The sequence below is a fragment of the Mytilus californianus genome, unplaced genomic scaffold, assembly GCF_021869535.1.
Source record: "Mytilus californianus isolate M0D057914Y unplaced genomic scaffold, xbMytCali1.0.p SCAF_12, whole genome shotgun sequence".
Lineage (NCBI taxonomy): Eukaryota > Metazoa > Mollusca > Bivalvia > Mytilida > Mytilidae > Mytilus > Mytilus californianus.
In genome coordinates this window covers 18,645,087-18,662,129 of record NW_026262604.1, presented here as the reverse complement: position 1 = coordinate 18,662,129, position 17,043 = coordinate 18,645,087, and the positions used below count along the sequence as shown (strand labels likewise).

Sequence of the window (17,043 nt, the reverse complement as noted above, 5' to 3'; positions counted from 1 at the left end):
GTGAAACCGGAAGTTTAATCTGAAAGGAGGCTAATTTCGCGGGATAAATAGAAAGTGAAAGTAAAGCCATGAGACTACTGATTAGAGATCTATGCCGAGACAAGAATGTAGAACGTAAGATCATATCATACATGCATTTTAACATTAAAAACTCTGATGTTTTTAGTGTCGAGCTGTATACACGCTTTCTCTCGTTGCTAAAATCACTAGGTTAATGTGACGTCACAATGTCAATGAGCATTGGAGATTTGCATCTCCATCAATTAGTCCATGGTTGACAACAGTTTGATTCGACAATATTATGAAGAAAATGAGGAGAGGAAGTAAAGTGAAAAAGACAGTAAAGGAGGTTACTGAAACACAATCACCAATTTTATCAGCAGCTGGTAAACGAAACGCAGAGATACTTATAATGTTTCTCTTTTTTTTTGGGAGGGTAGTCCTATAGATAACATGACCCTTGGGGTATTATTTTCTATTTCTATTTATTTTTGATATTGTCATTTTATTTATAGTTAGCTATTTTATATTTCCAATTTTTTTGCTCACCTGCATTTTTCTGATCACTCGGTTTCCTTCATTATCTGTCTTCATTATAACTTTTACAAAAATCTTCCCCTCTGAAACTACGTGACCAAATTTTAAACAAAACTGACCACAATCATCACCAGGGCATATGTAGTTTAAAAGGTGTGTCTGATGGCTAAAAATAGAACAAAGGGGTGAAATGTAAGTTTTTTCTATTATCTTGAAAACAGCTTAAATAGAGATAATCTGACTAAGGAAGAAATATTCAGAATGTTGAGATCTACCTGCTGCCCATGTATGTTGAAATTATCAGAAAGACAAGATCTACAAATAAGTCAACATGGCCAAAATTGTCAGATGACTTCTTATCATTGCTTATACTAAATATAGGAGTTATTGCCCATAAATGTCAAATTTTACAATTTTTTTCATTTTGGCTGAAAATTTTGAAAACTAGAATAGATATATACAAGTAGAAAAAATCTCTTATTCTGGAAAAGTGAAAACAATTCTTTACCAGTTTTTTTTAGTTTTTGCCTATTATCTTGAAAAGTATTTTAATAATAGATACAAATATAGATAGAATCTTTAAAAAGCAAAACAAAAATCAGCAGGACAAGCTCTACAAATATGTCAACATGACTGAAATCGTAAGTTAGCTCTTAATAGACAGACTGTCCCCTATAATGATAATTTTTACCCAAAAGTCGCCTTTGTTGAAGATGCAGGTGAGTAATTAACACAAGCTCTTAAGAGCCTTTAGTTTGATTTTACTATCAGAATATTTCTTCCATTTGGAACTTATATTATGAGGAACTTATATTCTTGACAAAAGGACTAGTTTTTAATACATGTAGATCAGAAGCCATAACAGGGTTCAACACTAACTTTTTTTATAACTTGTCCCTTCTGGTTACTTGTCTGAAAGAGAATACCACTAGCATTGACTAGTCCAATTTTGTTCTTGCTAAGGAAATTTTAAACTGCCATTTATGGACATAAAATCCAAAGGTAAATTTTATATTTCATTTCAAAAACATGTTTTATGTGTCATTGTATATTTGTTCCGCCTAACAGAAGTTCCACTGGAAACCTTGTAATAAACAATTTCATAATATCTGTTCCTGTTGGAACAAATATTCTATACCATTTATTCCATTAGGAACATTTACTGTAATAATTATTCCAGTGGAAATAATAATCCAAAATATTTTTTCCAGTTGGAACTTATATTATGGAGGAACTTCTATTTCACAACATATGCATATGTTACCATGTTTATTGCAAGTCAACACTATACTAGAATTCCACAACATAACCGGAAATAAACATCTCACTGAATACACATGTCTCTGGATTATTCTTTGTTGAATTCTTAATTCGTGGTTTTCTGTTACCCATTAAACTCCAAAAAATTAGTACTATGAATTAAAATGAATCCACACTATTCTGTAAACCCCATCCAGACCTTCATACATGTCATACAGGACTTCTCCAGAGTGTACTAGGGTAATACTGCACAATAAAAATGTATTTATGAATAATGCATTTAATCATGTTAACTCTGAATATTGGTATTAAGGCCACCCTTAACAAATTCTTTGATTGATGTTGCCTACCATAGTAGGTTGGTAGGAACTTTTTTTTTGCTAACAACATTAAAGATACATGTTTTAGACAAGAAAATGACGTTAGAGCATGATGAAAACTTTAAAATAAAATTTGAAATGATTTGTGTCATAAAAATTTTTGGGTAGACTAAGGCAAAACCAACTATTTTAATTTTATTTTTGGCCTATAATACTGTTTAGGATCACACAATGACATTGTCATTACAATTGTTTTTTTAGGGAAATGGAGAGGAATGACGCTAGAATCACCACTAGAGGAAAAACCAAAAGAAGATGATGTGCGTCGCAGGTTTTCAATTGACGCAGATGTCCTTAAAAATGTGAGTGATAATTTGATATTTTAACCATAACTTATATATCTTTCCTGACATCACATAAGTTGTCTTTAATGCCATAGAAATCATCTCTAACAAAATAGTTCCTGCACATAGCTGTAACTATGTCAATAAGTTAAATATTTTGTTATTGTTGGTATTAAATGAAATCTTAAGGACTTGGGATCACTGTAGAACACCTTTTTGAAAGTTTCTTTTCAATGATAAAAAAAATATATGAAAATATAACAGGAGGGCACATTTGCCCTTTTGTTCAGATCAGCATGATCGGAAGTACCTGTTTTTGTACTACCAAACTTCCATGAACCAGTGCATGCAGTGCGCTCTGATATACATGTATATATGCAATTTTTACTGTGTGTATTGCTATGTGTTTCTTTATTCTACATTGGCTAGAGGTATAGGTGGAGGGTTGAGATTTCACAAAATATGTTTAACCCCCGCCGCATTTTAGCGCCTGTCCCAAGTCAGGAGCCTCTGGCCTTTGTTAGTCTTGTATGTTTTTTAATTTTAGTTCATTTATATGTTTTGGAGTTTAGTGAGACTTCCATTTTCACTGAACTAGTACACAATTTTATTTAGGGGCCAGCTAAGGTCCACGTCCGGGTGCGGGATTTTCTCGCTGCGTTGAAGACCCATTGGTGGCCTTCGTCTGTTGTCTGCTCTTTGGTCAGGTTGTTGTCTCTTTGACATATTCCCCATTTCCATTCTCAATTTTATGTATATGCAATTAATAGTATGTTGAGTTTTTCAGCACAAGAACAAGGTAGGGTTTTGACATGAAATGTCTGCCAGTTTATTTAAACTTAATTGACAAAGTAGCCATTAATTCTTGAAATTGCAGTATGTAACATAGAAAGCAATGGGGCTATGAATTAGTGGTTTTATTCCTAATATGACTGATTATACATCCTAAACATGCTTAACCGTACTGTGACCTATAATGGTTTACTTTTATAAATTTTGACTTGGATGGAGAGTTGTCTCATTGGCACTCATACCACATCTTCCTATATCTATAAACAGAATGGTTTTGCGCATTAACAATGTTACAGGTGATTGCTGGTGATTCGAAGTGAAAAAACATCACCAGTGTGTGGATTGTGTGTTCAATCATTAGAAAGGTGACATTACTAAAAATATTGATTGTTTGTTTTAACATTAGAGTTTTTAAATTAATATAGATTTAGGCTGTACATCAAGTTCAGTGTCATTGAACCATTGTATTTAAACACTTCAGATTCAACACAAAAATGGCTTAAGAAAAAAGATGTCAAAGATGGAACCCACAGTGGAAAATTATTATGTGCGGAAACTTAAACCCAAAGAAAAATATATGGCAAAGTAAGTATGAACTTTAACAGCTATTTGAAACAGCATGCACCAAAAATTCTTCAGCAAGGTCATAAAGGTCAGTCAAGAATCTAAAGCATTCTTGGAGATATTTTTAAATCATGTTTTAAAAAGATTTTATTTAAATTCACATATAATTGTATGCATATGAAGTTTGTCTTCAGATGCGGGATTTCTGCTGTGTTGTAGACCCATTGATAGCTTGGGCTGTTTTCTGCTCTTTGGTCGAGTTGTTGTCTCTTTGACACATTCCCCGTTTCCATTCTCAATTTTATGTTAAAAAAAAACCTCATCAAAGATACCAGGCTTGAATGCCAGACACATGTTTCATCTACAAAAGATTCATCAGTGATCCTCGAACCAAAAAAGTTAAAAGACCAAAGAAAAAGGAAGAAGTTGAAGAGCATTGAGGACCAAAAATTCTAAAAGTTTTGCAAAATACAGCTTAAGAAAAAAAAGAGAGTTTTTTTTAAAAGATTTTATAATTGATTGATTGTTGTTTGTTTAAGGTGGTACATAACACAACAGGGAGATAACTATGTAAAAATCAGCTGAACGTTTTAATCACGTTCTTTTGTTAAGGAAATATTAAGCTTCTGAATGATCAAAATTAGTGTTTGTTTAAACTGCTATTTATCCAATGAAAGTTTTTTGAAATTTTTATATTTTGGTCAAAGGGTCAAAGTAAATATTTTGTCAAAATTTTTCAGGGCTCGACAATAACGCTTGTCCGATTGTCCGGTACCAGAGGAAAAAAAGGTCGGACAAGTAAAAGCCATATCAAGCTTGTCCGACAGGACAAGTAAAATCATTCTGTAGAAAATTAATTAAATCCAACTTTGATGATCAAAGTAATAAACAAAAAACAAGAAAAGAGGATAAAAATAAATAGTAATTTGACATGTTTACTTGCGATCGAGAATTTAAAACTGGTTCTTTGTCAGATACTTTATAACAAATAAAATGCATACTATTCTCGAAACCAGTCTTACTGATAGGAATCAGCGGTGCGCTTTGTAGATAAGGTAACAAGACAGTTCGGCACCGGCAAGGAAACGAATCGGCTCCATGTTTAATAGACAGTTCGGTACTGTTAGAGACATTTCGGTACCAAGAAAAACCAGTACCTCGTTTTTCCCCATGTTATTCTGTTGCTTTATAATAAAAAAATGATAAATTGTATTTAACAAAAATATTTTTAAAATAAAAATGAAGAAATTATTGACCATAAAATTCATAAAATCATATAATCATATTTAGACAAAACAATATTTGATTGTGTTTGAATAAACATTTTAATATATTAAAACAAAGCTGATTGTAGTAAGGCATTAATAATAATAATCAATATTTTATCAACATAAAAGACCAGGATACAAACCAAAAGAGTGTAGACTGAAGGCCTACCAGACTGTGCCTGATGTGAAGAGTCTTTGGCATTGATGAAAACCTAAGGACCTAAGTCCTGTGACTAGACATGACTAGATTCAGTTGTTCTCGACTAATATTTTTGAAAAGGATATTAAGAAATATAAATCAAATTCTGTTCTATTGTTTTAATTCATTTTGTTCATTGAATCAATCTAAAATGCAAAAAAGGATAATATAAAGGTTTTTTTTGGGACAAGTTACAATTCCATTCGGACAAGTAAGTTTTGGTATGTACTTGTCCTATTGGGCAAGTTGGAAAAAAAGTTATTGTAGAGGCCTGTTTTATGAAAATTAAACAAGCCAAATTAATTTTAGTCCAGGTATTTGGTACCACCTTAATATCCATGTGCAGTGACAAAAAGATTTTTTCTGATTTTAACTTTGGGTGGAATTTTAGAACAGATAATTGTAGTTTCAACATATTTTTACAGATGTGTGTTATATTTCTTTTCATAGGAAGACCGTGATTGTAATGAAACCAGTAGAGTCTGACTGCCAAGTTGCTGTTAGACCAATGGAATTTGTCATTAGTAAGCCCTTATTTTAAAATCGGTAAAAATTGTATACTGTGATCGAAGTACTGATCCTTGTGGATATGAACTTTTCTTGATCTGTAAAAACGTTGTTGGTTTGTAAGGTTTCAAGTTCTTGATTTTATAATTAACAAATTTAGACGAAATGGAAACATTTTTTTTGTACTTGGAGGGAACTACAAAATCCACTAAAAATAGTACACTATAAACTAAACAAATGTTTTAAAAGTAAGTGCCAAAGTATAGATTTTAGATTGCTTATAAATTATTGAGTGATGGCAAGCTGACTAATGGTTCAACAGCTACAGTTATATGCTAGTTGCCAGTACTAAAATTATATGGTTTAGATATAACATTTGAACTTATTCTGATGCTTTGTTTCCAGCAATATAGGTGTTGAAAATTGACCTTTTAATTGATTTCTATAATCAAAAATGAGACAGATCAAACCATCTCATTTTTTATTCCAAGTTGTTATTTTGAAACACTTCAAATTAAAAAAAAAAAATTTCACAATGGAAATTTATAAAAAATCTTGAAAAAGGCAGTAAAAATTTTAAAAGAATCTTGATATCTTTAATAATATCTCCTGATGCAATCGATAGGAAGTAGCATGTCTATAGAATTTCACACTAACTGATAAGTGATGTATAGCTGCTCTTCATCTTGATAGTTTCTAAGTGTCATAAACACAGTCTTTATAAACAACTTTGATCGTAGAAAAATAAAGAGATATGGTGTAATTGCCAATGAGACAACTATCCAGCAGAGTTGAAATGAAGTAGAAGTAAGCAATTCTAGGCCACCATATGGCCTTCAACAACGAGAAAAACCCATACCATATAGTCAACTATAAAAGGCTCCAACATGAAAAATGTGAAACAATTCAAACGAGAAAACTAACAAAAAAAACCAAATATGACAGACATGAACCAACTACAACCACTGTACTACAGGCTCCTGACTTGGGAAAGTCACATAAAGAATCTTGTGGAGTTAAACATGTTTATGAGAGCTAAACCTTGCCTCTTTTACCCGGAATGTATTTGTCAGATGCACTAATTTAATTATATTTGTATAATCTTTCTTTGTTTAGATTACACAGGACCAAGATTTACAGATGATGGGAAGTTCATACCGCACAGCATTCTGGGAAGTCTTGAAGATTTTCGAACAGAAGCTAAGAGAAGGGGAGAAAACCTTGTAAGTAATTGAGAGGGTTTTTTTGAGAGATTTGTATGCCCCATCTACCATGTCTACTATTTTATTTTCTGTCTGTGTGTCTGTTCATTTGTCTGTAACATTTCAGGTCAAAGTTCAAGGCACTTTATCTTGAATTTGTGGTCACATCATTGATGTAATCTTTTAAAATTTTGTTTTGTAGACATACTGTACATGAGGTTATTTTCACTTCAGGTTTCAGTCGTGGTTTGGGCCGTAAAAGGACATAAATTTTTGCTGTATTCATTTTCCCCCATTTCAGAGCTTTGTACAATGCTCTCAAATGGTAAGAGAAATAAATATCTGCAATATATAGAGTGAAATATTTGTGTACAGTAAATTTCATGGTTAAATGTATTTCTAAGAAAATACAAAAATTGGACACACACAAAAATTTTCCAATATACAGTATTCTTATTATTAAATTTCCTTGATTTTATTTTTAAAAAATTGCTCTTATCTGATAAAATCGATAAAACAGATCTGAATCGATTATAAGATAAGAAAACAAAGACAAACATTATCATAAAAATCTTCATTTACTTGTTTTTTAGCATCTGCTAAAGACCCATTCATCAGCAGGAGATTTACCAAAAACAAGTAAAAAATTGAAAGTTTGCAATTCTCTGAAAAAGTGGAATACAAGGATAGATGAATGGAACAAAGCCCAGAACTATCTTTCAAGTAAGTGTTTTGACTTAAAATGTATGAGGGTGTGGATTGGGATTTACAGAGTAGAGAATAATGGGAGACATATATAAACAAGGAATTATTTAAATCCGGAATATTTTTGAATTCTGGAAAATTGATAAAAAATATATATGATGAAAACTAACCCAATTTAGGAGGGTTAGCCATGCATGCAAAAGGGGGGTTAGTTAGTTCATTCTGAAATATCAGTGAAAGTAAAATTAATCTATTAATCATGCACACATGGCTAACCCTCTTTAGTTAGAATGGACCAAAAAAATAAAGAAACGAGAATAATGAAGTTCTAAAATATAAAAAATAGAGAATCATGGGCAAAAAGTATAAAAAATAGTGAAAAATGGCCTGAAAAATTAAAGAATACAGAAATGGAGGATCCCCCCCCCCCCCACCATTCAGAGCCTCTTGTATTGATTATTTAAGCTTCAGTTCACTGGCTATGGAGCTCATTACTAAAAATTTTGCAACGTCTACTCTAATTATTCAGGCATCAAAAATAACATATTTTGTGCTTCAGGGACTTAAAATTAATAAGTGATCGTAATTTTTTTCAGCTTTTTGTTCAACACAGATCTGTTTCTCTTAGGGTAAAAGAGTATTGAATTACAAATGTACCTTACATCATGGCTTTCAAAATGGGTCTTATTTGGCCTGACAAATTAGTTTCTTTCAATAAATATGCGAATATAAATGTTCAAGATAGTTGAAGATACTGCCACTTTGATTACAGAACCAACATCAAAATATGATAAAAACATTTTCATGCTTTGTGACCAAATTTTTGTCCTTGAGACTCTCTTTACAGTTACCTTGATTGGCCCAAATGCCTAAATTTATAAAAACAAAAAGAGATTTAAACTGTTTGAAATAAATGTCTGGCTGTCTTATTTTTTTTTCAGAACACCTGTCTTCATGAAATGTTTGCCTCAAAACAAATCATTTAGGGCAAGTTCCTTTGGAGTATTGATATTAGTATGAAATGGCCTTTGACCTTGATGTACACATTTTACTAAAATATTCTTCAAGTAATGGATTTATGTGGAAAAAATGTTTATAAGCTTTTCATGTGACACCAGTCTGTATTTTAGGTAAATTACACAGACCATTTATTGAAATATTTCTCAACAAAATTATTTCTATGTAAATAACATTTGTTAGCTTTTCTTGTGACATCATGCTGTATTTTAGGTAAACAGTCAAGGGTGTAACTTAAATAAGTTATTAGAGAAAAATAACATACATTTGTTATAGTGGGCTAAAAAATCAAAAATCTGTGATAACATGTGTATGTTACATGTTTCAAAGGGACAATATACATCATTAGTTTTGTTAAATTGTATACAAGTTCTTTTGATATTATAATTGTCTTTATGTATACTAAACTTTAGAAAGATATAACAGTCCATAGTTTGCCAATCATGCATAGTACACCTATGTTATTACAGAAAATATATGCCTGTAATAACTAAAGGGTGTTATTACAGCTTCTCTACATCTCTTCAAAGCCTTTTCTCAGACATATATCACAATGTATTTTAATTTATTGTAATAAATAATGATCAGAGCATGTAATGAGGTACTGCGCAAGCTTCTAAATCATTCCCAAGTGTCTCATATATTTAGTTACATGCCTGTAATAACTAAGCCTTGTTATTACAGCTAAGTTTATCACTTAAAAGCCTTGTCTCATTGATTTACCATGGTTGATCAAAAATGTATTAATTGAATTGGAAAATTTAGTTTTCAAGGTTATGTATTAAGTTACTGCACAAGTTTCAAGAACTCCCAAGTGCCCACTGAAAATAAAATTTTTTATGATACATTTAACTGATAACAAACATATGTTACTACAGATTAAGAAAAAAGTGTAGACAACTCATGAAAGTATCTGTAATAACACATGTATGTTATTTTTCTCTAATAACTTATTTAAGTTACACCCTTGACTGGTAAATTACAAAGCTTTTCTTGTGACATCATGCTGTATTTTAGACAAATTATACAGCTTTTCTTGTGACATCATGCTGTATTTTAGACAAATTACACAGCTTTTCTTGTGACATCATGCTGTATTTTAGGTCAATTAGAAAGCTTTTCCTGTGACATCATGCTGTATTTTAGGTCAATTACAAAGCTTTTCCTGTGACATCATGCTGTATTTTAGGTCAATTACAAAGCTTTTCCTGTGACATCATGCTGTATTTTAGGTAAATTACAAAGCTTTTCCTGTGACATCATGCTGTATTTTAGACAAATTACTCAGCTTTTCTTGTGTCATCATGCTGTATTTTAGGTAAATTACACAGCTTTTCTTGTGGCATCATGCTGTGTTTTAGGTAAATTACACAGCTTTTCTTGTGACATCATGCTGTATTTTAGACAAATTATTCAGCTTTTCTTGTGGCATCATGCTGTATTTTAGGTAAATTACTCAGCTTTTCTTGTGACATCATGCTGTATTTTAGGTAAATTACACAGACCAGTAGAAGATTTATTGATGAGGACAGCTAACGTCTATCCTGCCTGGGTTGACAGTAGGGTAGAAACTGTTCAGGCTTTAAAAGCTACAGTGTCTGGATACGGTATGTGAGTAGTATTACTGTAGATTGATAAACTAAGAATTGTGTTTTCATGGATACTTCATTTCTTGGTGGGACCTCGGTGGCTGATTGGCCTAAGTAGCCGATCTACTGTATCACTAGCCTGTTAACACCGAGGTTGTGAGTTTGAATCCCGCACTGGGCAGGTGCACTCAACTTAATTGACTAGTATTGTCAGTATTCCTACAGAAGTTCGTTGGTTCTCTCCCAGTACTCCACCAATAAAAACTGACCACCACGAAATAGCACAATAGTGTTGAAATCAGTTTAAACACCAATCAATCAATCATTTCTTGGTTTTGCATACAAGCCTATAGAAGATTTGTACTTCTTTAAACTGGTATCTCAAGAATATTATTTATTAATAAAGAATTCACAGTATACAATAAATCTACTTATTTTCACGGATACTTACTTTCATGTTTAGCCCTTTAGCGATTTTCTAATTGTCATGATGTATAAATATATATAAGGAAAGGTCCAATTGTTACATAATCATAACATTTTATATTCATGTTATTTTTCTATTCCCAAAAGTCACGAAATTGCTTGCTAAAATGAGCTGGTTTACAGTAATTGTTTATAATTTTTTTCATTATCGACTAACATAGAAGTTAACTGCTATAGGTCACCTTGTGGTCTTCAACAATGAGCAAAACCCAGTAAAGTCTGTAATGATTTGTCTACCTAATGATACATTTTGATATTGCAATAAAATGGCTGCAATTCCATGTGTTATCAGTCAGGAAAATGGCCATTGTTATATTATAGTTTGTTTCTGTGTGTGTTACATTTTAATGTTGTGTTTCTGTTGTGTCGTAGTTCTCCTCTTATATTTAATGTGTTTCCCTCAGTTTTAGTTTGTAACCTTATTTGTTTTTTTCTCAATCGATTTATGAATTTCGAACAGCGGTATACTACTGTTGCCTTTATTTATCATAATTCATACATTTCTTGATTATGTAAACCAAATGTCCCACCCAGCTAGTATTGATATTTCAGTGTTAAAACGGAAAACTTTGGTACAATAAAACACAATTAAGGATGTACTTAGGCATTTTAGGTGAAATTATAAAAATCTAGAATTTAAAATTGATAATTTAAGTCGGAAGTGCATAAGTTATGGAACAAAATAAGCTAAAAGTATCGATAGGTTATGGAGTTCCTTTTCGAGATATTTAATTTTTATACGACCGCAAAAAAAAATTTGTGGTCGTATATTGGTATGACATTGGCGTCGTCGTCCGAAGACACATTGGTTTTCGCACTATAACTTTAGTTTAAGTGAATGGATCTCTATGAAATTTTACCATAAGGATGAATAACACAAACGGAAGGTAGGGATTAATTTTGGGGGTTATGGTACCAACAGTTAAGGAATTAGGGGCCAAAAAGGGGCCAAAAATAAGCATTTTCTAGTTTCCAGACAATAACTGATGGAACGATGTATGGATCTCTCTGAAACTATACCACAAGTTTCCATACCACAAAGGGATGTTTAGGATTTGCTCTTGGGGGTTATGGCTCAAACCGTTAAGGAATTAGGGGCAAAAAAGGGGGAAAACAAGGTTGTCCTGGTTAATGGACAAATACTTTAGTACAAAGCATAATTTAAAGCAGTGTAATGGAGATAAATCAAATACATCATTTGAATTACCTCCCTTACACTGCTTTTAAATTATGTATAAAGTAATGGTTAATGAACAATTAAGACAATTTAAAATAGTGTTAGGGATGTAATCCAAATAAAACGTTTTGATTACTTCCCTTACACTGCTTTTAAATTATGTTTAAAGAAATGCATATTTATAAAGGAAGACCAGTAAAAATATCTGCAAATGTTGCATCTTTTTTTTTTTACCAAAAAATCCATATGAAAGATTTGACACCATATTTTAAATTCTATTATAAAATAGATTAAGTTAGCACTATGGTAAATTTAAATGGGTAATTATGGTTGCAAATTCCACTGGAAATTTGAATTGAGATTATGACCATATCTTGAGAGAAAGATTTTTTGGGGGAAAAAGGGGGGGGGGGGGGGGGAGGGGGGGAGGGTAAAAAGAAATTGTAGGGGGTCAATTTTTTCTCATTTCAGATTTTAGAAATTAAAAAGAATTATTCTTCAAATATTATTTTTTTTTCAAATTTCAAATATTGAAAAAGGACAAGGTACGATAAGCATCAGAGAACGGCCCCCAATTTTCGTTCAAATTAAAAGTGACATGCCATGGATTATAATAGCATTTTTTTAAAGTTTAAAACCTGTATTTTTGTTAGCATCAATAGATTTGTCAACTTCCGTTGATATTATTCATGCTTTGTTGCTGTAAACACCTCAAGATTCGAGAAAAGGGCATACAAATGGCAGTTTCCAAACCTTTTTCTGTATTTTAAACTATGAGCATACCTACAGCCCACGATCATATTTATACCAGATGTTCCTTGAATATAAATGTTGATGCAGTTGAAATATCTAAGTGGGCCGTAGGTACGCTCATAGTTAAAAATAAAAAAAGTGAAAAAAAATCGTCGTAGTTTTCATTGAATCATCGAAATATTTGAACGAACTACGGACCGGAGATGATTTCCGGTATTAACTGGATCCAACGACAAAATTTTGTTCGTGCTATAATGATCTATACTGGTTAGTTTCTTTATGACGAAAATTACCATCTATGAGAAAGGATCACAGGATATTCCTGTATTTATTATTGTATGAATTTAAAGAGACATATTAGCAGACACGGTCGAGTTTTGACACAAAATCAGAAGGATATCTGACAAACCTCAGAGAAATTTTGTGAATGTAAATGAAACGAAAGTTATTTAATAACAGTTCCTTTTTTTACAAAATTTCAATATTTAGAACACTGTGACACTGAAGTTAATCATGTTGAAGCATAAACATGTCTTTTGTAGCGTAACTGCAAAGATTTGTTAAGCATGTATTTTCCATAGAACTGTAAGCAAACCCACATTTTAAATCAAAATTCTTTACTCACCAGATCGATATTGATGTCAACATTATATTTAAGTACAAATTGCCCATTCAGAAACACGTATTTTGTTCTATAAATGACGAAATCGACGCCCTGGAATGTAATATCTCCATTGGCATTGACGCTTTTATCAAAGTGCTTTCTTTCACGTCCGCATTTCTATCAAGTATGGCATGCCAAGTTAACATTTAGGCAATGATTATGGTTGGCGAAAATGAATTACAAAACTTTGAATAATTACATATATTGTAGTTCATTTGACATAAGAAGAAACCATGTGGTAAATTTAATTATTCAATTTTGTAAGTGTAACAGTAATAAAGATCAAACAAAGCTATCCAACACTAGTATGTATATTGAGTATAATTTGTGTGTTTGTGAAGTTTGTATTATTTGCAATTGTCCACCGCCTTGCATCCGATCTTTTTCAAGGAAAACACATGCTACTTTGTATGTCTTGTCTGAAAATTACTCTCTATATTTCTTTCCGTCAAAAGTATGCATGAGGTGTTTGCCACTGGGCGGTCAAAAAACAACATTCAATCAATCATATCTCCTCTTAAATTGCAGTACAATTATGACTTTAAACATATTTCAAAGAACAGAAGACTCATCAGTGACGGTCGAATAAAACAAGTCAAAGGCCATGAAAGGCTCAAAATTCCGAAACTTTTGCAAAATACAGCCAAAGTTATCTTTTCCTGAATAGATAAGTTGTAGTTTTTCAAACAATTCAATTTTTTAAATCAGTTAGTTTATTGATTTGACCATATCAATTATAATTCATGATATAAACACTATCTATACTGGACATTGTGTTACTGCATGGGATGTTTGTGTAACTATTTTTAATGTGCTCATAAAGTTACAGTCCGCAGGAAAACATATCACCCTAACTGGACACTATATATTCTGACTCCGAACCAACTAGTCTTTGCTCTGACCCCTGAAAGCCACGTGATACAGAAAATTAGCAAAGTCTTTGGTTAGACCCAACACATGGTATCCGGTACTCGAGGTGAAGACGCTTCAACGAGACAACTGAGGTGGTGTCTCATGAGTTTAATGCTGGGTGGGAAAATAACTAACAAAGCGAAACTGTGCACCAAAATGTGCATGGTGTTTTAAAAGATGAATATGGATCATTCGAAAATTAACTACAATAGATAAATGTAACTATAAATGGTTTATATTTTTAACTTGAAAAAAAAAAAAAATAAACATATCATCACTTTTATTCTTAGCTGTATGTTTATGCGCATTTAATTAGTGGACCAATTAAGAATCAAATACTTCTTTTTGTAATTGGGGTGTAAAGCAATGACCGAAGCACATTTTGGATGAAGCACGGAAGTTTCTAAAGAGGCATTCAAAGCGTTATTACATTTCAATGATTTAACTATGAAATTTTGAGTATTGTCAAATTCTTCGTTGTTTTTTCCTATGCTTATTTGTGACGTTGTTAAGAAAAGTATGTGCTGTCATAAATGTTTCATTTTTGGGGAAATAACATCTGATTTTGGAATGCCTCTAAAGTGTTGTCATGCAATTCAAAATATGGCTTCTTATGAGACATACATGTAATGTGATTATTGATCATAAAAAGTTGAGATCACCAAATGTCATTCTATTACAACTTTTTAAATTGCACGATTTGATAAAACATTAAATGTGCATTCAGTTTTAAGAAGACTTTGCATAGTTTCAATTCATTTCTTCAATTTATTAGTCCCCTACCGACGAAGTTGAAGGGGACTTTAGGTTTGCACTCCGTCCGTCTGTCTGTCTGTCTGTCCATCCGTCTGTCTGTTTGTCCATCCGTCAGTCCAGCAAATCAGTTTTCCACACTTTATTTTCTTCGTGCTTGAAGATATTGATTTGATATTTGGTGTATTGTTTTATCATGACAAGTCACAGATCAAATTCGAATCTTGTTCCGGTCTGATAATTTCTTGGGAGGTCCACTTCCTATATATAAGATGATAGGACATGCCGCTGGAATAGGTCACCTTTTTAATCTTGAAAATATGTGAATATGTCAGGAAAACTATCAGAAATATATGATAAGGTCAATAAACTTCATCTGTCATCTTTTTGGTGTTCCTGGCTTTGTTTTATCAACAAATTTTCTCCCTTTTGCACTTTGGTATTCCATGGCCACTGTTACATTACACACCAAACGAAACCAAAACAATATGGGAAAAGGTAACAATTTAACCTACGCAATATATGAAAAGGTATACATTTTTTTTAAATTCAAATGAAAAGGGGGGTAACAGAAACCCAGCTTATTAACTAAGTATTGAAGTGATAATTGATATATAGTTTTGTCATGACAAGTTACAGATCAAGTTTGAATTTTGTTCCGGTCTGATGATTTTGTGCAGAGTTATGGTCCTTGGACTTAAAAAAATCGCTCAAATAATTAGTTTTCCGCACTTTATTTTCGTCATGCTTGAAGAAATTGACTTAATACTTGTTAGAAAGTTTACACCATGGCAAGTTATATATCAAGTTAGCATTTTGTTCCAGTACAATTAATTTTTAACCGGTGGTGGACTATGTATTGCTATGCAATACTCTCAGAATGCTTGTTTAATTGTACAACGACTTAAATGAATTCTTCTTATTGATACAAATCCTCGCTTAAACATAAGCCTCAACTCAAAAAATTGACTTCTGTGATCATAATTATACTCTTATTAGTATCTTACATGTCCAAGTACAGTTGTTCATTTTGATAAAAACACAAAAACAAAACTGAAGTACTGAACATCGGACGACCGCAAGTTCTTGTAGATGGTCCGACAAGCACTTGTCTCAGAAAAAAAATCACATCTCTATACCTGAAAGTGAGGTTAATGTACAGATATATTTTTTTTCTGGGACAAGTTTGTGCATGGATGATAAATTAATGACAGCGAATGCATCCTCACCGTAATGACTATTATATTGTAGTGATACAAATCAGTATACTCTGGTTTATTGTTATATATTATATTAATACTTGTATATTACAGTTACATGTATATATAATTTTCATGCATTTGTATATCATTCTATTCTACTATATTAATAATAGTGCAGTGCAAGTGCATGGTGGACACGTCACTCTTTTGTAATAATTCAATTTTTCTAATAGAATGGATTTGAGTAGGCATTCGTATTTTCCCGCAAAAAAAGTTTAATCATCCATGCACAGTTATCGTTCCTTTAGATTGCAAACGTTCTTGAGATATTCTTCCGCATGTGTGTGCATAGTTATTAATGATTTTTTACTTATATATGTATATACATATAATAAAACATTTTAGTATTATTAATTTATCTTCTTTAAAAAGTATTCATTGAAGAAATGAATGTATAACAAGCGATAAGGAATATTAGTTTGCACTTGATGATGTCTACGTATTCATCATGTTTCTTGATCGGTTTAAAACCCAAAACGAATATTACGTATACGTAATGGAAATCTAGGCGATAGCAATACACCGGAATGCCCTCACGGTCATCCGTTGTGAAAACACCATAATGCACAATAAACATATATTATAGGTTTTACCTGATATTTCACGAATCAATCGACAACGATAGGAAAGAGATATCATTGTTTGTCATCGCAAGTATCCACATCATAATTACAGATAAAAAATCGTTCCATATTTCATTTCATCGAAAGAAACAGCAGTTAATACAGTACT

General features: G+C 32.0%; 1 protein-coding gene across 3 annotated transcripts in view; it reads left to right on the top strand.

Annotated features, from left to right (window-relative positions):
* The first annotated feature begins 4 nt into the window (after positions 1 to 4).
* The window catches only part of LOC127721487 (MYCBP-associated protein-like), a 48,128-nt gene continuing 31,089 nt past the window's right edge, over positions 5 to 17,043 (top strand). For 2 of the 3 annotated variants that reach the window (XM_052228242.1, XM_052228240.1), the window contains exons 1-7: positions 235 to 386; positions 2,379 to 2,479; positions 3,735 to 3,838; positions 5,735 to 5,808; positions 6,908 to 7,014; positions 7,587 to 7,716; positions 10,206 to 10,322. In XM_052228242.1, coding sequence (XP_052084202.1) covers positions 302 to 386; positions 2,379 to 2,479; positions 3,735 to 3,838; positions 5,735 to 5,808; positions 6,908 to 7,014; positions 7,587 to 7,716; positions 10,206 to 10,322 — 718 coding nt within the window. In that variant the 5' untranslated portion in view covers positions 235 to 301. Of the gene's footprint in view, positions 115 to 234; positions 387 to 2,378; positions 2,480 to 3,734; positions 3,839 to 5,734; positions 5,809 to 6,907; positions 7,015 to 7,586; positions 7,717 to 10,205; positions 10,323 to 17,043 lie in introns of those variants that run through there. The other variant, XM_052228241.1, reaches the window with a different exon arrangement.